This window comes from Myotis daubentonii, chromosome 17 (genome assembly GCF_963259705.1).
Source record: "Myotis daubentonii chromosome 17, mMyoDau2.1, whole genome shotgun sequence".
In the NCBI taxonomy this organism is placed as follows: Eukaryota; Metazoa; Chordata; class Mammalia; order Chiroptera; family Vespertilionidae; genus Myotis; species Myotis daubentonii.
This window is the reverse complement of record NC_081856.1, coordinates 29,114,650-29,137,719: the sequence shown is the minus strand read 5'-3', so window position 1 is coordinate 29,137,719 and position 23,070 is coordinate 29,114,650. Positions and strand designations below refer to the sequence as shown.

Here is a 23,070-nt window from a genome sequence, read left to right as displayed (position 1 = left end):
ATCTTCCCAAATTCTCCTACATCTTAAAAGTATTACCAACTAAACCAGTTTCAGAACTTAGTCTAAAACACAAATATGATAATGAACAAAAATAAATGATACCTAAAAGTTTTTATTTGGTGGAAGAAAATGATAGTTAATGCATAAAACATGGTCTGTTAGTATCAGATTTATTAAATAAATAAATATATGTCTGTTGAAAGATAGCTATTACAATTTAAAACAACAGAAAGCAATATGTAAGTATAGTTTAGAAGAATATGTCCTGAACTCATGTTTTAAAAATGGTTTTGTCTTTTCTGTGAGTTTAAATAATGAATCCCTATTGTAAGTAGTTTATGAGCATATGGTTTAGAGTCAGAAACACTTGTATTTAAGTTCTATGTACTAGCTGGTTTTCCCATGGGCAAGTTCCTTAACTTTCTGGAGTATCATTTTCCCCATCTTCAACTTAGGGGTAATCATTAGCTACCGTACTAGGTTGCATAAGGATTAAGTGTATGAACACATGCAAAGCTTGCAGACAGTACTCAGACCAGAGTAAACACTAAAGGCTAAGAATGACCTATTCTTTCAGGTCCAGATTCAGAAGAAGTTACTATCTTTTTTCCCCAGTTAACTATTGCTGTGTAACTAATATCCTGGCTAAAATAATGACCCATGATTATGCAACTTGGGTAGGGTTCAGCAGGGACAGCTTGTCTGCTCCGTGCAGTGTCAGCTGGGATGACTCCCGTCCTCATCTGGGACCTTGACTGGGCCAGAGCTTCCAAGATGACTTCATTTCCGTGTCTGGCATCTCAGCTGGGATGGCTGAAAAGGCTGGGGGTTGGCTCCCCTGTCCAAAAGATTGGTCAGGGTTTCAAAAGGATGAAAATAGAAGCTCTTCTCTCCAGGCTTGACACTTTTTTGAGCTGTAATTGATTCTTTAAGAGATGCATATGATTACTGGATTGGCTCTTAGGTTAGAGGAGCCCTTTGTTATCTCTTTTGAAAAGGCTCTTTGTTGCCTCCATCCTAATTTTCATTTACTTATTTTATTCACTCAAAAAACTACAACTCAAATCCAGTAGTGAAAAAGCTGAACAACATTTGCCCTCAAGGAGCTTACAGTCCATGCAGGAAGTAAACAATAAACAAGTATGTAAGGAAATAAAATCATTTCAAGCTGTGATTGGTGCTAAGAGAGGAAACAAACAAGAATATTGGCAGAGAATAACCCTACCAAGATAGGTGCAAAGAGAAACCCCCTCTGAGGAGGTGAAATTTAAGCTTAGTCTTGACAGGTGAGGAAGCCCTAATTTGAAAGACCTGCAGAAATAGGGTCCCAGACAAAGTGAATTGCATGTGCAAAGGCCCTGAGGTGAGAAAAACCTTGACCTGATGGAAAGTCAGTGTGATTGGTGTCCAGGGGGCGATGTAAAGTATGATAGGAAAAAACACTCCAGATTAGTCAAGGCCAAGAGGTCATTAAAGGGTGCCTGGTTGTGATTTGGAAGGCAATAGACAGCCAAGGAAGGCTTTAAGTAGGAATGTGACACATTCTATATTTTGGTAAAAGCCACAGTTGACTGCCATGAGCAAATACAGTGAGCTATTTCACCTTCCCCTTAACCTCTGGTAACATCAAGATTAGTTATTGGTAGTAATGTAAACACCAGATCTCAGTGATATTGCTCCATAATGTCTCTTGAAAACATTTTAAGTCAGATATTTTTTGGCAGAGTCTGTTCTCAGGTAAATAGGTTCATTTCTTTTCTTTTCTTTCTTTTTTTTTTTGTTCAAGATGAGAAGGTCAGTTTAATAAGTGGAGGATCCAGAACATAAATTCATATCCAAAGAATCTAAAACCTTGCTCAGTTCATGAATTCAAACTATATATTCCTGGCAATAGTTTTACTATTTTTTTTAAATTGTTTAAAGTATTACATATGTCTCCTTTTCCCCCTAATCAGCCCTTCCCTGGCCACTCCCACCCCCCAGGACAAGCCCCCATGTTCGTGTCCATTGGTTATGCTAATATGCATGCATACAAGTCCTTTGGTTGATTTCTTACCCCCTCCTCCCAAATAGGTTCATTTATTCAGTTCCCCAGAGTATCACTAGAGCAAGGGTGCCTTACTGTAAGTACCTACCTTAAAGGGGTTTGTGAGCATCAATTGAGACAATGTATGTACAGTGCTTAGGTGGGAGGCTCCATTTACTTGGTCTCCTATATGTTCCCTGTATGTACCTCAGCAGCCCAAGACCCAGCCTCTCAAAGATAAAGCTGTGTCTATTCTTTGTCTGAGTCTGAGGATGACTTTGCTTAGGTCTCTCTCTCCTAGATCCTGCCCTCATTGCCTCCTACTTTATTTTTTTTTCTTCAAGGTCTGTTCTTGTTTCTTCCCCTTTCTAATTCTTCTCTTTCTTTACACCCTTGGTCCTTATTTTCAGAACTTCATCCCTTTGTGCCCTAAAGATATTGATACATATTTTCCCCAAAAAGAGAAAGGAAAATTTAAATTATTGACTATTATCGCTCTATATAAAAGGCTAATATGCAAAGTGTCCCCTGGGGAGTTCAATTGCTTGCTATGATGTGCGCTGACCACCGAGGGGTGGCACAGAACAAAGGAAGGCCCTGGCCAGCGGCTGGCATCCAGAAGGCCCCAATCGGCTTGATCGCCGGCCAAGCCTAGGGACCCTACCTGTGCACGATTTTCGTGCACCGGGCCTCTAGTTTTTAATATGCGCATTTCCTGATTCTGTCCCCGCATGAATCTCCTATAGGAGGTACTGTGTATTACTTAGTTGGGGAGTCAGCAGAGCCCAGACAATGAAGCCGAAAAACAGCTGCTCCTAGCAGACCAGCCTGAGAACATTCTATATATATGAGCATTGTGCACTTTACTTCCTATATAGTTAATGAATGGAAATAATATTGGTTGCGAAGATGTCCTGCAAATTAACTGATAGGTAATCTATTGAAGGGTATAAGTTTAGAATGTGTATATATAAACTGACTGGTTTTATAATTCAGTAATTTTTTGTAAGTATTTATAGCTCTGCTGCCAGCCACGTGAACTAAAGACAGTAATAAAATGATTTCTGTTTCCAGCATTTGAGAGTGTCTGGTATATCTATTATGCCTCCTCTCCTTTGCAGGTTGAAGTTGATCCTATTACTACATTCCCTCTGAAGGGCTTGACACCCCTCACGGAGTACACTATTGCCATCTCCTCCATCTATGATGAGGGGCAGTCCGAGCCTCTGACTGCGAGTTTTACCACGGGTAAGTAAGTCCTATTATGGTTTGAAAAGTTTCCAACAGTAACTTTAAATAAACCACAAAATGGATTAGCTTCTTCGATTGTGATCTGAAAGAGATTGCATTTTCATTTGTGTTTATTTTATATTATTATTCACAAACCAACATTCTAGGTGACTAGAATGCATACTGGCTAATTATTTTCTACCAAAGCAAAGAAAGAGAGAAAAGACCATCAAAATTCCAAAGGTCTCATTTAAATGAAAGTATACATTGTTTTCTTCCTAACCTCACATTGTTTCTTTGGTTCTATTAATGTAAACATTTCACAACTTTTTTGCATTCCTATATGCATCTATTACGTTAAACTTCCAAAATTGCTGATATCCAAAAGCTTTTAGTCCACAAAATGAGAGTTATATACTATTTAACCTAATACATCAATTATGAAAATATATTATAGCCAATAATGTATTTTCATGCAGCCTAAAATATTAATACAAAAATATGAGATATTTTAACTACTAAAAAAATAGGGAATGAATGGGTTATTTTTCTTTCTTACATATACTCTATAGTCACTCAAAATATATAAAATATTTTTGGCTCCTGGTGTCCACAATTCTATTGTTGACTTTCTGAACTTATGCAGATTGCACATGCAAACAAATGTGAGGCGGTGAGAAGGTCATTTGGAGAGAGATGAGAATTAAGCGGGCCTGAGAAATAATGGTCACCAAAATAAGTTCAGTCATTTCACAAAACCTCCCAAGGGCGCTGCATTTGAGTTGTTCTTCCCTTGAAAATAGGTTGAGAATTCGCATGGTGTCCTGTCAAAGCATGTTTCACATCTCTGATTTCAAATAACAAAAATCAATGATTTCCAATTCATGGGGGGGGGGTGTGGTTGAATATCCTTAATTGTACATCTCAGAAGCGTGTAAGCAGTGAAATAGTGGGAGGTCTAATAAATTATATGTCACTTCCGATGGCAGCCATATGTAAAAGATTAAAAGGATGACGGTTCTTCTCTAGGATTAACTTATTTCTAGAGAGTGTATTAGGCATGAAAGTGGAATAAAGCCACGGGGAATATAGTTGATGATGTTGTGATGACTGTGGTGCCAGGTGGATGCTGGAAGTATGGGTGGGGGGAGGTTGGGGAGAACACTTAAAGCATACGATTGTCAAACCACTGTGCTGTACACCTGAAGCCGATACAAAATACTGTTGAAGGTAGACTGTAATAAAACAATTTTTTTTTAAAAAAAGAAAGTGCATAAAGTGAAAAGGGACATTTCTCAGACCTCTAGGGCACCATTTTGTTAATTTCCTCAAAGTACTGGGAAAATAAATATTGAGTGTGACACTTTTATTTTTTATGGTTAATGAAAGAGCCAAATAGAGAGCCTAAGAGTTCTGGAAATTACTGGAAAACTCGTCAGGTCTGCTGTGCCCAAGGTCTTCCTGTTTCATCCGGTGGGAAAATGCTGGGAGCGGTGGCAGGAAGGCCACACTGGGCTGACGGGCTCCCCTTCCCCGAAGCAAGGGGTCCCTCACAGGCAGCCTTCTCCTCCTGCGGCCCCCAGGAGCGACGGCTTGCTCACCTTCTCAGTTTCCTCACAAAATCTCTTTCCTTGGCTCACAGAGGAAGTTCCAGCCCAGCAATACTTGGAAATTGATGAGGTGACGACAGACAGCTTCAGAGTGACCTGGCACCCCCTCTCGGCGGAGGAAGGGCAGCACAAGCTGATGTGGATCCCAGTCTACGGCGGGAAGACCGAAGAAGTGAGTGGTGGGGAACAGACTGAAAACTCATCCGGACCGTTTTGTCTGGAAGCGAAGGCCCAGCGCTGCGTTGGAGTTGGTCTTCCCTTGAAAATAGATTGAGAATCCCAGAAGTAATTAATATTTTGCACGGCAGAGAGTTTTATAAATGTCAAAGCATATGATTTGAAGTGCATTCTTGCTAGCTCTTTAGTTTTATATTTTATATCTTTTCAGATTCTTTCACTTTCCTAAGTGACATTTAACGAAACTTCAAAATTCTGCCTTTGAAATATTCCTAGTTTATTTGCTAAGGGAGCTGAAAGGAAGGAAGTCCCTGGTTTGACCTTAAAGCTGAATTCCATGTCCCTAGAGTTCTTTAAGCTTAGTCATTTCTTGCTTACACTTGGGGCAACATTTTTCCTTATTATTATTATTTTTCTTAACTTTCTCCTCTGTTATTCAAATAAAACCGTGTACTACACACTAAATGTTTTTCAGGTCATCCTAAAAGAAGACCAGGACTCACATGTTATTAAAGGCCTGGAGCCTGGCACTGAATATGAAGTTTCACTGTTGGCTGTACTGGATGATGGAAGCGAGAGTGAGGTGGTGACTGCTGTCGGGACCACACGTAAGTCTTGGTCTGGTCAAGATGGACATCACCAACTCCCACCATCAGACACCCTCTCACTACACCAGGTTCCCCACCCATCAGCCTTATCCTGGGCTACAGAGGCTTCCATTTCTCGTCTCCCCCTGCCTCCCCGAATTCTTCCTGTATCTTCACCTTTAATGAAACCAATATATAAAGCACCTTTGCATCTTAGACTATTACCACCATAAAGCTGGGACTACGTCTATCTTGTTCACTATAATATCTCCAGCACTTAGCACAGTACTTGGCAAATTTTAACTGCAATAAATACTTGCTGCATGGATGGATGGATGGATGGATGGATGGATGAAATAATTTGTAAATGAACTAATGAGCAAACAAATAAACCTAGGGAAAACATATCCATCAAGAGTTTATGGAATTTCCCAAGTTGATCTTGGTTCCAAGAATCATGTACAAAATACACTCGCTGATTCATTCATCCCTTCATTTTTTAAATATGAAGTATTAAACACATTAAATTTTCTTTGATTGGGTTCCCTGGAATCAGATTCTGAAACAAAATTGTATCCAGAAGGTTTATTTAAGACTGTAGTTAGGAGATACATCTGTAAGGAAGTAAGACTGGCTGGATAAGGCACAGGAAAGAGCTAAAACTGAGTCCTCAGCTAATTCTATTAGGAGCTCTAGACCTGGGATAACCCTTCTGAGTTGTCCCAAGTTGACTCAAAGGGCCTGGGCTTTTGTATCCCTGCATCCCCATCATTGGAGGTAGGTCATTCCCTGACAGTCTATGACCTCAGGCAAGACAGTTCCCAGAGCTCAGAGCCTCCGCAGCCAGTATTTCAGAAGCTGGTGGATGAATATTTTGACCCTGGAAAGAGAATCTTGTTGGAGCACCACACAGCTGCTCCCCCCACTAGTTACCTAGGATGGATTCAAGAAATAGAAGGTGTGCGGCCTTGTTTGGCAGCCCTTTCACAACTTGATGGATAGCACTGTTTAATTTCCTTGAATTACCATGGCTATGCCTCATTATAAAGTAACTGGAAGGTTTCACAACTGTATAGGTGTAAGTCAAACATTTATATGAAGGCTGGCATCTGTGATTGGGAACTTTAACTTCTTTGGGTTTCAGTTTCCTTATCTGTGGAATAGATACAATGTCTGCCTGACTTACAACTCACTTCTTCACTCTTGCCACCACTGCCAAGATTGTTATGAGAAGCAAATGAGATAATATAGGTGAACTTTTCTTTGAATACTATAAAATTCTATACACAAATATATAGAGTTATTACTATTACATAATTTTAAAGAAATACATGTTTTTTTAGTTGACGGTGGTTGGACTGAACCAGCTACGACCATAGTACCTACGAAACCTGTGACATCAGGTAAGAACAAATCAAAGTCTATCTAACCAAAAGAAAAGTTTGATTTGAACTGAAGTTATGTTATCTTAGTTGTGTTTATTTTATATTAGTAATTAGGAACAAGGCATTCAGTTCAAATGTCATGCCGCTCAGCCCCTTCTTATTCTTATTTCAGTGAATTTCTTTCTTTTTTTTTAAAAAAATATATTTTTATTGAGTTCAGAGAGGTAGGGAAAAGGAGAGAAAGAGAGAAACATCAATAATGAGAGAGAATCATTGATTGGCTGCCTCCTGCACATCCCCCACTGGGCATGTGCCCTTGACCGGAATCGAACCAGGGACTCTTCAGTCCGCAGGCCGATACTCTATCCACAGAGCCAAACCAGCTAGGGCTCTTCTTACTCTTAAATACCAATAGGTCCTGTAGTCTCCTCTCACTCTTACATCTCTCTACCTTTTTCATATTTGTTTTGGATTTCCATGTAATCTTTTCAGAGGATGTTATCATAGCAAGCCCTGGAGTCTCTGGCCACCTCTTGATCTCAGTGACTTCTCCTGTTGCTCGCTGTTGACAATTATTTATATCATGGTTTCCTATATTTGTGGATAACCGAGATCTGGCTGGTCTAGTGGTCTTTCTATAGCAGCTGTTTTCTATCTCATCTTAATTTCTCCCTTGACTATAATTCACCTTCCAACTGTCAGAGTCAACTAGGTAAAACACAAGTTTAATGATATCATTTATTTCCCTACCTAAAGCCCTTCTGAGGGTTTCTGGGTTTTCCATTATTTACCCATTCATTCATTCACTGATTCATTCATTCTTTAGTTAATCTTTATTGATCCTTTCTTCATTCCCCCAAATCTCTTTATCATAATATCCATGATCCAGATTGTGTTCTGGTTTCCCCCTGTCACCTAGAACTCCTAGTCCTAAAGGTGAGATGTTGCTGCCTCCTGTTCTCTCTGCCTGGCACCTCCCCCACCCCCCCGGCCCCCCAGTTTTGCCTGGTAAATGTCACTCTCCTGCCTCCTCTATGACACTTTCATTATTTTGGTCAAGTGTTAGTCATTATCTATCTCAAAGGCCTAACAGTCTGACAAAAGGAAAAAGATTCGTGCACGTTGATTGAATAAAAGAAGAAATGAATGAAGAAAAGAAAGAATTAGTAGAGATGGACAGCATACAAGGAAGTCAGCACAAAAAGGAGAAGAAAAAATGAGACATATAAGGGAGCTGGCACCTTGGCAGATAAGAAGGAATGTGTCAGAGAATATAGGTGAAGGAGTTGGGACAGATATCAAAGAAAGGACGATCTCTGTGTGGGCTGAATGGGGAGAGGCAGCCATGGTGAGAGATTTGCACTTATGGGACAAGTGAATGGGATGCATGTTGGATGCTGGCTCGCTCTCTGAGGCTGACCACATCTGGTCCATCATATCTGCTTCTCCAACAAAGCGCGAGTGTGAGATTTCATGAGCGTCGCCCCGGTGGGCTCCACTTTGGGTTTCCTAGTCCCGGGCTTCTCTACAGTTTCTTTTACTAGTGTATACACAGAACTGAGAGTTTTGAGGTGTCCCTGGTCTCACCTTGTCAGCATCTCTTAAACCCATTTTTATTTGCTGGCAGTAGGTATCATGGCTCCCCATTAGCCACTAAAGCTAAGTTGTTCTTCATGTGGGTCTATGTTAGAGCAATACATGAAATGATACCTGATGCCATGTCCACAAATGGCCTCTGTAGCTCATTTGGGGATACGATGGGTTAAAAATTCGTTTAATCCTTGGTTGTGTTTATTCCAGTTTTCCGGACAGGAATCAGAAACCTGGCTATAGATGATGAAACCACTTCTAGCCTGCGGGTAACATGGGACATTTCAGACAGCAGTGTGCAGCAGTTCAGGGTGACCTACCTGACTGCTCAAGGGGACCCTGCGGAAGAAGTGGTAGGAACGGTCTGTATAAACACAGCGGACTAGAATCTGAGGTTTCTTGACTAACAGAGCTAACAAGGCTATCTCCAGAGATGGATGCAAGTGCTCTCTATGCTACTTTCTCCTGACTCTATCATCTCCAGAAACTGTTTTCATTTAATCCAAACTTAAATACTGATTTCTTGAGGACCTGTTCATCTCCAAAACTTGCTCCACATACAACCTGCTTCAAATTGATAGAGGCTCTGAACCTTGTTTCTCATGTTGCTTCTGCTGCCTTGATTACTTCTTAGATCACCAAAGCAAAGTTGGCTCATAAATAGTCCATGAGACACTTGTCTCTGTATATGTACATATTTAACATATAAACTTTACACATATTTTTTTTTTGACGTTGGGAGTCTGATACGTGAAAGGTCTTCTTTATGTAGTTGAAGAATACCTAATAAAATGCCATCCATTAACAAATAGTTATATTTTTCATTGATATCAACCCATTTTTGAGCAGATTTATAGTCATTTTAAATTTATTCTTAATCATGAGCATCTCCCTTAGGGGATTTAGATTTTTATGTGTTACATTTTCTTTAAGTTGTGAAATCGATATTTGTTTGTTTGTTTTCTATTGGAAACCTGGGTACATTCTTCATTATGGCCTTCCAATATTTTCTTAATTTATACTGCATCATTCCTTTTAGTCTAGAACCTGAAAATTGTTTCCTAGGTATACGTCTTATCAGACCAGAGAACCCTAGTTTGCATCCAAAAGAGTTTTCCTTTTTTTTTTTTTTTTCTATCATGGAACATGCTTTATTTAGCCTCATTATTTGCATTTCTTGTCAGTGCATTGTGTTTGAACCATTCTAGGAAAGAAGTCTCCAAATTCATGATTGCTCAAGAATAACATCATTATCCTTTCTCACTCTTCCTTACTTATAGAGCCTTTGATGAAAAATTATTTTTATTCATGTGCTTTTCTAAAAAAATTTTCTGAGCCCAAAATTCTATTAGGAAAGTACTGTACTTTATTTCAGGCTGGAAAAGGAATCATTACAGAACACAATGATAACCCTAGAATAGACACATCTACTGTGAATAGTCAAAAGGTCCAGGAAACTGGTCTGGGAGTACTTTTGGAAAGTTAATGAACACTTAAACAAAACAGGTTAAATCATACATTAACTCAGGCCATAAATTTCAAATGATCCACGATTGGTAATTTAAAAAAAAAACCTGTGCTTAGAAATGGTAACTAAAGATATAATTTGGATGTTTTCTTTCCCCCTGTTATTGTCATTGTGTTTTAATTTAGTTACTAAAAACGAGACCCATAAAAAATTCCCAGAATGAGAGTATTTTTTTGTTTTGTTTTTGTTTTTACTCTTTCCAAGAAACACATCAAGCTTCTTGTTCAATCATTCTTGCTAATTTGGAAAGAGTAACAATTTAATCTCAGGCATGTACTTATAAGCTATGCAAGGTAAAATAATGATAATATTTTCTTTGGATTGTCCCTAGATAATTTTCCCTTTGTTAGTGCCTTTCATTCCACACTGTTTATTTAGAAACACTTCGACAACCTAAATGAAGGGGGAAAAAATAGATAAAAAATCTTAAAGCACATATGCCCCAGTTAAACAAACCCTTAATAAAAATGAAAAATATTGATAAATTTGGTAGTGATTCTTTACTGCGCAGAAGTGTTTTCAGTAAGCTAGTACAGAAGAAAGTATTCTAGAATTCTTTGAATATCAAGCACCTTAGTGAATTCTAATTAAATTGGATTCTGCACTCTTACTTTATAGGCATATCGTCAGGGACCTAACTGAGGATTAATTGGGGATTTATATCTCAGTGTTTTGTGAATTGTTACTGCTATGCAAATGTAATGTATTGTTATTGGAGACAGAAAGTGGTACATCTAAATTTAAATTAACGTGGGACAGACAGTTGCAATTTTCTATCAAAACCCAAGGGCACCAAAGAAATATCTTAAAATAATGACATTTGGCAGGGAATGGCAGATGGCTAAAATATGTTACAAAGGTGATAAAGGAAATGTGTGTGGATTGAGAAATGCCTCTTACCATCTTTCTAAAATTTCCCTAACTATAAAAGCTGATTACATTTACTTCAGGAAATGACAAGATAGACTATTGATGTTGGAGGACAGTGTACGTATATAAGATTATAAACCAAAGTCAAGCTTTAGTATATACAGGATGTCCCCAAAAATGTATACACACATTGAATAATTATTCATTCCAATGGGTTAACTGAAGAGAAAGAAACATCAATTGAGCTATCAGCCGTTAAGTGTGTATACATTTTTTGGGGGACACACTGTATATAAACAAAGGGAATTAAATTTACTTTGCCAGTTGAAGTGACTTATTTATGTATTTCCTAAGCATAATCAAATCTACCAAATTTTTCCAATAAAATGCTTTTGAACTCTTAGAAAGTAAAGCTACCTGTCAAAAGTTTCATAAGGATTGACTTTCACCTCTGCTCTGAGATCTGGAAAAGTGGCAATGACATGGCTCTGAGTTTTGTTGTCAGAGTAGAGAGGTCTCACACTTCTTCTTCTCCATTTTTTTTAATTGATTTCAGAGATGAAGGGAGAGGGGGAGAGAGAGATAGAAACAACAATGATGAGAATCACTGATTGGCTGTCTCTTGCATGCACCCTACTGGGGATTGAGCCTGCAAACCAAGTGTATGCCCTGACTGGAAATCCAGCCGTGACCTCCTGTTTCATAGGTTGACACTCAACCACTGAGCTACACCGGCCAGGCTCACACTTCTTTATTTGTGAAAGGTTAATCAGGATTCCAGACTTTTCTGGGTGTCAAAATCCATAACCATGACCTGAATTCTGACTTGTAAGAAATACTCTAGAGCAGGGAGACTCAGAGTGTGGCTCAGTCTCCTACAAGATAAATTCAGAGGTGAAGGTGAAGCTTTAGAAACATGTATAGCAATTTGACATTGCCGAAATATCCAAGAACATGGCCATTTATCCAGCAATTTTGTTTTATTGTATTTCATAAAAATCTTGGTCTTCAATGGCTGGGAATTAAAACAACAGCACCAACACCACCTAATGCATCACCACGGATAGCATGAGAATCACTGTCCAGAAAGAGAGCGTTATAAGACAGGAACACAGTGAGATGTAGGAGATCCTCTTTCTACTGAGGGAACAGCTTCCTGGAAAAAATCAGGCTGCTCTGAAGAGCTTTGGGCAATGATGGAGCCAGATGTGAAGTTGCATTTGTGACAAAAATTAAAACATGAAGTTTGCTGGTTAGACTTGCATCCCACTCAACCGTGAGCATCTTTTATAGAATTGTTTTAGAAACAAAACCAGCATCTGCTGTGATCTCCAGCATCTGTTTTTGGTAGGAGCCCATCTTTACCTTGCTTTGTGCAAACAAGCAGAGGCCAAGCAGAAGGAACTTTGCATACCCCAGAAGGGCAGAGGAAACTGACATGAATATCATTAGGGTTAAAAGGTTCCAGCAGCACAGAGTAGAGGGTGGTGGTTAAAGGCTCAGACTGCATGTCCAGGATTTCAACCTGGCTCCTTTACTCAATAGCTGTGTGGGCCTCAGTTTCCCCATCTGTAAAAAGAGTGTAATGATAATACTTACCTGAAAGGGTTGTGCTGAAGATGAAGTGAATTACTATATTAGACTACTTAGAGTAGCACCTGGCACATAATAATTGATGAGAAAATGATGGCTGTGATTATAAACCACAGCAACTACTCACTGGCAAGCTAGCTGCATCCTCCGAAATGGCCCCACTGCTTTTCAGTATTACACAGTGGAAATGTGATTAGTTCCAAGGGCGTGCGTTTGTCAGTTTGAGAGAAGACCTTATTTAAGGACCACCAACATGGGCCGTTTGCTAAACAAACCTCTTGGCATGAAAGCCCAGGCTCTGTGGTCCGGAGGAGTTCTATTTAAAAGAAACAGCCTAAAGGAAGCTACATTGATGGGGTAATAATACAAGTCAGGGCAACCACAATTCTTCCTTTGCATTATCTTAATGCCAGAGTTATCTACCTCCTTCTAGAATAAAGCAAAGCTCCTGTTAGAAACCCTCCCTCCCAGGGCCACCTCATACAACCCTGTATATTTCAATGTTCCTTTCCTATGGGGAGCAAAATCACATCCATCCACTATAAAATCGTCTAATTCAGATTTCCTTTTTTTCATATATATGTAAACCATTGTTTTTAGAGCTGAGCAATATCTTAACAACAGCTGCTCCTGGGGTCAACTGGAGGCTTTCTTAGGGCTTATTCCATGATTTATAGGTTCCTTTTCGCATCCAGAAGTAGACAGCGCAGCCCTTTGCCTACTGGCATCTGCACCGAAAAGCATCTCCAGCTGTCCAGGTCTTGTGACTGCCTTAAACGCGTTTGGGTCAGTTCTTATATTCCAGCATTTTTCCAGGCGTGATTAAGTTCCTTAAATGGCCCAAGATGTGTCAGCATCTCGCTGCTGGAGTGCAAGCAGAAACGTTTGTGGTTTTTGCATTGAGAGCACGTGGCTTTTCTGGTCCACGTCTCTTCTAGGGATGCCAGAATCTGTACTGCTAAGCCCCATGTACGGCGCAGCAATGCTTGTGTGGTGTCGACCCCACGGCTGCATTTCATTTTTTACAGCCTTTGAGACAGAGTGATGATGAGTTCAGAATGAGGAAAACATCTCCTTTTAGCAACATTTTTTTTTTTAGCGTTACTGGTCAATATGTTTTGATCTGGAAAACTTGGATAAAATGTGTCGTTCTGTTGTTCTTGGCTAGCACCCATTCTTTTCCAAAATGCTGAGATTAGATTATCTCTGAAAGAGTAGAGAATAGAAGGCTGAATTTCGGAAAGATACTTAAGTAGAATTAGGACAGAATGAACCCTCCAAAGTTATGATCGCCTGTTTTCCAAATAGATGATGATTGTCTCTTCCGGATACTTTACAAATGCTGAAAATATGTTGAAAGGAGACCATTCCTCAGGGCCGAAGAGCTTCACATTTAAACTCTCTGCATCAGAGGTTATAAAGTAGGGGTTACTGTAAGGGGAATTTCAGAGAGAAATGCTTTTGCATGAATGCTTTTTTTCTCATCACTCTCTAAACACATCTCACTTCTAATCATTTGGAAGTGCCTATAGTCCTGCTTCATTAGGCCAGTGGGAGAAGAGGTCTTACACAGCCCTTTGCTTTTCGGCACAGGTCATGGTGCCTGGAAGCCAGAACAACCTCCTTCTGAAGCCTCTGCTTCCTGATACGGAATACAAGGTCACGGTGACTCCCATCTACGATGACGGAGAAGGTGTCAGCGTCTCTGCCCCTGGAAAAACCTGTGAGTGAAGCTTTCTCCCTGTGGATACTAGCTGGCCAATTCTTCAAAAATGCTCCTCCCGGTAATTTACCCCAAATAACAGAGGACCAGTACTGTGGTGAAAAGGGCAAAAGAAATTTGGAGACAGACAATCTGGGTTTGAATTCTGTCTTCACACATTCAAACTGTGTGACTTTGGGCAAGTTGCTTAACTGCTCTGGGCTTAAGTTTTCTTGTCTGTAAAAGCTAAGACTTAAAAACAACTACATCTTACTCCTTCAGCATCCAATTCATCACAAGCTCTATTGATTCTCCAAAATGCTTTCTGCATGCCTGTCCACTTTATCTTCCTCTAACTGCTCCCCCCCCTAATCCAAGCCACAGTCTCTCTCACTAAAACGAATGCCCCAGGCCCTATGGAATCTTTCTGCTTCTGTACTTGGATCCTTTGTTCTCCTCACAATAGCCTGAGGGGCTTTTCAAAATGTAAATCACCTCCTCCTGCCTTTCTTTGAAGCGTCCTAATGGTTTTCCATTGTACTCAGAATAAAATCCCACATTCTTCCCAAGGTCCTACAAGGCCGTTTATGACCTGCAAGGATCTCTTTAATCTCACCTCCTAACAGTTGCCACAGCCATACCTCCTTTTCTGCTCTGCATTGGACATTTGAAGCTTGTTCCTGCCATAGGACCTATGCACTCACTAGTCCTTCCATGTGGAATATCCTTTCCCAGATGTTTGCATTTCTGGCTTTTCCTTGTCATTTTGGCGTCATCTGCATGTCATCTTCTCAGACTTTTCTGACCCTCCATGCGAAGTAGCTCCCGCTGTCTAGGTCTAGGATATCATCCTGCTTTGTTTGCTTTTGTTTTGCTTATGTCAGGGCACTGCATGATCTGCTGGCTGATATTTTCTTGTTTATGTTGCTATTTGTTCACTGTCTGTCTCCCATCCCTGGAAGGTAGCATTATGAGAGCCCAGGACCTCATCTGTGCATCTCTGCATGCCAGACTCCCACAGCGCAGAGGAGTCCTCACAAAGTACTTGTTTTAGGTGAATTGGCCATGGTGATCAAGTGAGGAACATGCATGAAAACCCTTGGTCAAAGCCCTAAAGTCTTAGTTGTCTTCATGACTGTGTAGTTGTCTGCGCTTGCATGAAGACTGCCCCAGAAACTAGTGGCTTCAAATAGCAATCATTTTGTTATATTGTATGATTTTGTGGGTTAGGAAATTAGTCAAGGCTTGCTGGGAAATCCTTCCATTTCACATAGTATTGATCATGGCCACCTGGTAGCCGAGTTGGTGTGGAGTGTTTGAGACAAGTTCACCCACATGCCTGGCATCTCGATGAGGGTGCCTGGAAGTCTGGACTTAGCAGAGTCCCTTTGTCTCCATATAGTCTAAGAGCCTTTCCATGTGGTCTTTCCAACACGGTAGTCATGGTTCTTAGATAGTGACTAAGGACTATAAGAGCAAGGGTTCCAAGAGGCAGAAAGTTAAGGTCTATTCCTGACACTAGTACAGTGTCACTTCTGCTGTAGTCTACAAGTCAAGGTGGTCATAGAACCCACAGATTCAAAGAGAGGGTCATAGCCTCCACCACTCAATGGGAGCAAAGTTAAAAAAAAAAGTGTCCATCTTTAATCTACCACAATTACCCAATGGTTAAATATGATTTGCTGCAGAACCCTGGCCAGAGTTGAATCTTGTACTCTAGGCATCTGAGTAGGAATTTTTCAAGTGTGCAAGTCACTAAATTCTGTAACTGCAGCCCCAAGTCCTGACTGATCAGCTGAGCTGATGGGTATTATCTTCTTATTTGACAGTGGTGGCATCTCTCCCTCCTCCCCAGGACCATGCTTAGAGTTCTTCCACCCAGACCTCCACCAAGCCTTCACACTTTGCTAAAGATCACTCAGGGTATTGTGAATTCTAAGAGTTGCTACAGTTATCTCCTCAGGGATCATGTGGACAGAGAGAAGGCAGGGAAGAGCCGAGCAGTGGGAAAGCTCCAAGCTTTTCTTCCACTGCACCCCCACATGGGCATCTTGATTTGATCATGATTTTGATCAACACGTTGGAATTTCTAGCATATTTTGCTGCTTCATAAATACTTGGAAACCACAGGCTTAAACAGCAATTAAGGAAGACAATCAAATAGTATTCACCTAACCTACTATGTGTTTTAAAGACATCATCCTTATCTGTCTGAAATCCAGGTTGTTAAAAAATGCATGTAAGGGTGGTTTAAAATAAGATTAGTAAATTCTGCTGTTCTGAGTTGATTTTGAACTGTGTTAGTTAACACTCTAATATTTCATAAATTTACTGTAAACCCCTTCACTGTGGGGAGACTTGAAAGGAGAGGAAGAAGGTGGGAAGACAAAGGGTCTCCCTCTAACTGCCAATGACCAGGGCTCAAAGATCTAGGTTTAACTTTCATATGTTAAAATTAGCATAATTTGCAAAAGGGTTTCATGTTAAATACACATGTATACTCACACAAATAAAAACTGTTTAAAGATTATTATTATAGAAATATAACTTAAATCTCATTGAAGAACTACCATCACATGTAACAATAGCTACATAGTAAAATTATTTCAAAGTGTTAGTGGATGGCCCACTTATTTTAAGCAGTGGTCAACACAATTAAATTGCAGCAACAACAAAATGATAAGGATATTATCCATCAGTATGCACAATAGTTTATAAAGGACCTCCATATAAATGGCTTTAATGTTTTGATTAAAAAGTTGATAAATTATAACATAAAATTTTAAACAATATAGGCAATCTATCTATATAAAAGGCTAATATGCTAAGCGTCCTTCTCACCTTCCAACTGGGGATAGATGCTCAATGCAAGAGCTGCCATGATGTGTACAGAGAAACAGCACCCAAAAAGCAACACTTGGCTTCCCCCAAGTGGGACACAGGCACTGCCACCACCCCAGTGCAACAGCCCACCAAATCTTAGCCAACACTGCCGAGATCCCATGGCCAGCCCCAAAATGGTCGCTGTGGGTACTGTCATCAACTAGCAATGGCCTGCTTCCACTCCCTAGTGACTAGTCTCCTTGCAGTTTCTTCAGTCCAGGAGCACCCAGGTGGAAACATTTTACATTGCAATCAAATGTTTGTGAAGCATTTTCCCATGCCTCATCTCATTTGATCCTCACAGAAGTCCTGGACTAGGTAGATAGGAGACTCAGTGGAATCCTATTTTCTTTTCATTAGCCACAAAACAGGGATTTAGAAAGGTTAGAAAATTGGCCTGACTGAAAGAAGTAAGAAATGGTGGAACTTGAAAATGACTTCAGGTTTTCTCACTGTACAGAATATAGTCAAACATGCTGCAGTTAAATATTTTACCCTTTGTTCTCCCTGCATGATCTACAATAATAATCTGCTTTGTGTTGATATTTACTGCAGTGTTGCTGACAATTACCTGAAAGAGATGTTGGGGTGCTTCACTCGGCTGGAAAAAGTTTAGCTAAATCAGAAAGCAGGTCTAATTAAACAAGTATCACGCATGCATGATACGTATAAAGCTCTCGCTGGTGCTAATCGCACGTGTGTATTTCCATCTGTCATTTTCGATCATGAATTTGGTTGACACTTCTATTATAAAGAAAGGGTGAATAGCGATATTAAAATATTTCTTCGAATTAATTTCCTTTCAATGTGCACAAATTCATGCACCAGGCCACTAGTAGGAAGATAAAAGCAAAAAAAAAAACACATCAGAATCTTACCTCCAAGAATTACCATCATTACTATTGTGTGCTCACCCTTGATATTGCTCAACAAACATACTTGGATAGTGGAACAGAGTGGCATGTATATAGAAATTTTAATAAACACTATTCAGTTCAATTTTACTTAAAATTCACTGAAGAAGAAACCAAAGTAATATTGAATGAACTGCTGATCTTCAGATAAAAGCATTTCATCACAAGCACAATTAGTTCCTATATATTTAATATTCAAAACAGATGTGGACTCTCAAAGGTTTCTCACCATGTGTTTTAGTGTATTTTCACCTGCAAATATTTTTAACACTGTGGGAAGATATTTCAGATTTTGTTAACAATACTATAGATTGTAAACATGGAAACCACATGAAATCCTGATTTTCCTTTTCTTTCCTGCTCAGTGCCACCATCTGGTCCCCAAAACTTACAGGTCTCAGAAGAATGGTACAACAGGTTGCGTATTACGTGGGATCCCCCATCTTCCCCTGTAAAGGGCTATAGGATCGTCTACAAACCTGTTAGTGGTAAGTATACTTTAAAAACATATATTGTTAGCATGATTAGGCAGCTGACATGTCTTTTAAGATTAGTTATTTTTGTTTTGACAAAATATTTCTATCTATCTTTGGCTTTAAGAAGTGGGAAGAGTCTCGCCCAGCCAGTGTAGCTCAGCAGTTGAGCATTGACCCAGGAACCAAGAGGCCACCAGTTCAATTCCTGGTCAGGGCACATGCCTGGGTTGCAGGCTTGATCTCCTGGATGGGGGGAGGAGTGGCCATGCTGGAGGTAGCTGATCGATGATGTTTCTGTCTCATCAATATTTCTATTTCTCTATCCCCCTCTCTTTAAAAAGTCAATAAAAACATTTTTTATAAAAAAAGTGGGAAGAATCTCTTACCTTTCTTGAAAATAAAAAGGCATTTCTAGGATGGTTAGTGTTAGGGTAGAGATAATCAGAATGATGAAGCTATGACCTTACTTAAGAAATGACTGGGTGTCTGGGAAGGGGCCATTGAGGATGACTTCTTCAGTCGGGCAAGTGTCCCAGAGCCTATGGCCACACGGTAGCCCCACTGTGAAGGCCTCACAATATGGCAGCTGGAGGAGTGTCAGGTGGGCCAGCTTCTTTGAGTAAGCACTAAGGAAAGAGCTATATTTAAGAAAAGGACCAGATCCCGGGAAAGCCCAAGAATGGTCATCAGGTGTAGCCATCTTAGAGCTGAATGGGCCTGGATTCAAACCCCAGCACTGCTGTGTAATCCTGGGCAACTAGGAAACCATGACTAAGTACAGTTCACTTCAGGCGTGTTTTCATATTCAGTTGTAACCGAAATCCACTCTTTCTCCTTTCAGTTGCTGGCCCAACCCTGGAAACGTTCGTGGGACCGAACATTAACACCATTCTCATCACAAACCTCCTCAGCGGAATGGACTACAATGTGAAGATATTTGCCTCCCAGGCCTCTGGCTTCAGCGATGCCCTGACAGGCGTGGTGAAAACATGTAAGGCCCATGTCCTGTTGTCTCAGCCCCATGTGTGGTTTTGCCGCTCTGTTTTTACTGTAACTCAACTCCTCCTTCAACTTGGCGGCTGGTTTTTCTTTTTCTTTTCTTTCTGGATGGTGTTTCGTGGAAAGAAAGGTGTGTTCCTAACTCGGGCTCTAGTTCAGAGTCCTGGCTGGCAGGCGGACTGTCAGAGCCTGGCGTTCAACTGGACTTGATGGTGGTGGATAGGATTTCCTTCTGGAAAGTCTTTGTTGGCATTGTTCAAATTAGGTGAAATTTTCCAAGTAGCGTGTAGCATGATACAGCCAAGCCAGTTAAAGTTGGTCCAGTGGGGAAATTGCCTTTTCTCAAAACTTTCATTACTCCCTACCTTAACACACACACATACACACACACACACACCATGCCTAAAAGATATATGTACCAGTCTAAGGACTTCCTTCTCCACCTTTTGAGGGTTTTCATGCTGTCCCACCATCTGGGACTTCTCATTGGCATATGCAACCCCCAGACACCCGTGGCATAATGCAGTGTTTCCAAACTCCAGCGTGTTTGTTCCGTATTGCTGATGTTTGTTGTACTTCCCCACCATCTGTTTAATATATTTCTTTAAGTCGACGTACAGTTTTTTGGTTGTTTTTTTTTTTTTACTTAAATACTTTCAAAACCCACATAATTACTCTAAACAGAAGACCAGTATTTTTAATACACATTAAAGATAATACAGAAAAGTCCAACATAAAAATGGTTTGGCTACAGGTTAATGAAATTCATCCTGAGTGCATGGCCCCACCCTTGAGAGTGACAGTCACGATGTGATCAAAAGTCTGAGCCTTAAATCTGCTACTTGTTAGCTATGGCCTTGAGCAAATTACTTAGCTTCTCCAAGCCCAAGTTTTCTCCACGCTATAATGAAGATCATAATAACCATGTACAGGCTGATTGTGAAGATTAAACAGATAACATATTAAAAGTGTCTACCATATGGCCAGTGCTCAGTTAACAACTACCATTACTATTGTAGTCATTGTGCTTTATGCCCTTGGCTCCTAGCTCATGCTCATCTCTAATCAATTAAACGGATACATGGAATTGTGCAAGAATGGGGTGTATATTTTAACAGATATCAAGACACCTATATTTGGCCACCGAGAGGCAACTCTTTTATGGAGTATCTTCAAATCTTATGGGCTAGATACAAAGTCAATTTAATCTCAACGGAAATAGTTTCTGTCTTGAAGAGATTTGGCAAGACTTTGGACTATGGTCCTGATCTTGTACTTGGCTGTTCAAGTGCTATTCTTCTGGGCACTGTCTTAACCTCCAAGGTATTCCTGTTGTGCTGTTATAGCAACCCTACAGTCCTTCCTCAGAAATGCCTTAAAAGCCGCTGTGCATTTTCCCAACCTCTCCCTCCCCTCTCCTCCAGTTTATCTCCAGTTCCTTTCTAGATTACCCTTTCTGTCTGTGCCATTTTTCTGTCTCTAGGATTCTTTCATCCATCTCTCTTCTCCTTAATCTGTTTTGTTTCTGTCTATCCACCACCCTTTGTCTGCTTTCCTCTTCCTTCTGTTCCATCCATCTTCTCCCCTTTAATAAATATGTTGGGTATTCCAAATAGATGTAAAAAGACAGAGAGTATTAAATTGTTTTATATTCTATCATCAAAATAAAAGTGAGAGCAGCTTATGATGTGTTTTCTCTCCTTTCTCCCAAGCAAAATAAAACTCCACACAATGGCAACTACATTAATTTCAGTTGTTTTTTAAATTTAGTGTGGTTATATGAATCTTTATTGATGTCCTTTTCCTTTTTTCATGGGGGTACAGAGGGCATTTTAATTGGCTTTAAAAAGATAGATCTTTCTTCTCTGATCTAACAAAGGAATGATGTACAGATGTAAGTTGTGATTAGACAAGATCATCTTCACCAATTTGAAAAATAATTTTGAGCTTTTTAAAACATTTTATTAGGTAGCTAAGAGAGAGGAATAAGTAAGAAAAAATGAGATGGATGAGCATCAGAGGTCATTAGAGAAAGCAAATATTATTAATTTTTTGCTTTTTCTTCTTGGATTAAATGATAAACATCATATGCTTACTCTTCTGCTGTCTTAGAAAAACAATAATTTTACAGCTTCCCAAAATAACTTTTTGGTGAATCATTTTTTACCATCATAGATTACTAGGAATCTGTCTGAAATCTTTTATTTTTAAATTTTCAAAAATTTTCTCATTTTTATTCAATCATGCTTTGAAGGCCAGTCCACATGAAACTGCTCTCCCTTGAGTAAGACTTCCAATTTTGTCCACTTTGCTCTTCCCTTTTATTTAAGCCATCACTATCTTTCACTGGTTGATAAGTACATATTGTATTTTATTTTTATTATAAAGGTAATATGTATTAATTTTTGAATATTTAGAAAACAAATAAATAAAGAGGGAAGATTAAAAGTCACCCATAATTTCAGCATCCATTGCACCTAGTTCTTTTCCTCTGAATATTTCCTTTCTTGTTTACAAATATGACAGACTGAAAAATATATAATGTTTTATGACTGCTTTTTCATGTCATAAAACTTATTTTTTAGTGAAAAAATGTATTGTGAGTTGATGGGTTTCTTCCCACCTCTCACTAAGGAACTTTGAATTCATATTTTATCATGTTAAAGTTCACTGTGGACTTGGGGACATTTGTGGTATTGTCTGCAGTGTGCTATAGCTCTGTTTCTATTTCCTTACAGTGTTTTTGGGTGTGACCAATCTTCAAGCAGACCAGATTCAAATGACCAGCTTGTGTGCTCAGTGGCAAGTGCACCGTCATGCCACTGCCTACAGGATAGTTATAGAATCCGTCCAGGGTAAGTGCAATTCACCACATCTGTTTTTGTCAAGGACTGAGGACTTAGCTCTGTGCAAGTCCCTATGGACAACATGCACATAACATTAGACCAGAGCCCTCTCATTGAGGAGGCAATATTGTGTTATGGATTATGCAGGATATGGAGTCAAAGTGACTGGTTAAGCCGATTATTGAACTCTCCAACCTCCACTTTCTTGTCTGTTAATGGTGGGACCATAGTGCTGATATGCTGGCATCGTGTGAGGATTAAGCTGAGATAGGACTTGTAACAGTGCTTTGCACACATTAAGCACCTGAGAAATGTCAGCTTCTATTTGTAATAGGAACCCAATAGCCAGGATTAACATACATTAAAATCAGTGCTATAATTGTGGTAGTTACTCATTGGGGATCTAGGTTTGACTTGAATATTATTCGTAGTGATTTTTTTTTTTTTTTTTTTTTTTTACTTTTGGGGTAATTGGTGAGCAACAGACTCTCATTCAGGAGATGGTATACAATAGAATAAGAGCACCAGGAGAAGAGATTCTACCCACCCCACCCTAGGCATTGTCTCAACAATTAGTGGCTGAATTAAAGCCACTAATCCCTTGGTTCCCTGTGTGTGATCCTGTAGGAATTCCTTTAGCCTGACATGGGCTAA

General features: G+C 39.7%; 1 protein-coding gene across 4 annotated transcripts in view; it reads left to right on the top strand.

The window, feature by feature from the left end:
- The window catches only part of COL14A1 (collagen type XIV alpha 1 chain), a 178,020-nt gene that overhangs the window by 61,072 nt on the left and 93,878 nt on the right, over positions 1-23,070 (top strand). For 3 of the 4 annotated variants that reach the window (XM_059671813.1, XM_059671812.1, XM_059671815.1), the window contains exons 15-23: positions 3,148-3,274; positions 4,899-5,038; positions 5,519-5,651; positions 6,974-7,033; positions 8,816-8,967; positions 14,190-14,319; positions 18,461-18,583; positions 19,413-19,562; positions 22,309-22,425. In XM_059671813.1, the coding sequence (XP_059527796.1) occupies positions 3,148-3,274; positions 4,899-5,038; positions 5,519-5,651; positions 6,974-7,033; positions 8,816-8,967; positions 14,190-14,319; positions 18,461-18,583; positions 19,413-19,562; positions 22,309-22,425 (1,132 nt within the window). The remainder of the gene's footprint in view (positions 1-3,147; positions 3,275-4,898; positions 5,039-5,518; positions 5,652-6,973; positions 7,034-8,815; positions 8,968-14,189; positions 14,320-18,460; positions 18,584-19,412; positions 19,563-22,308; positions 22,426-23,070) is intronic. The other variant, XM_059671814.1, reaches the window with a different exon arrangement.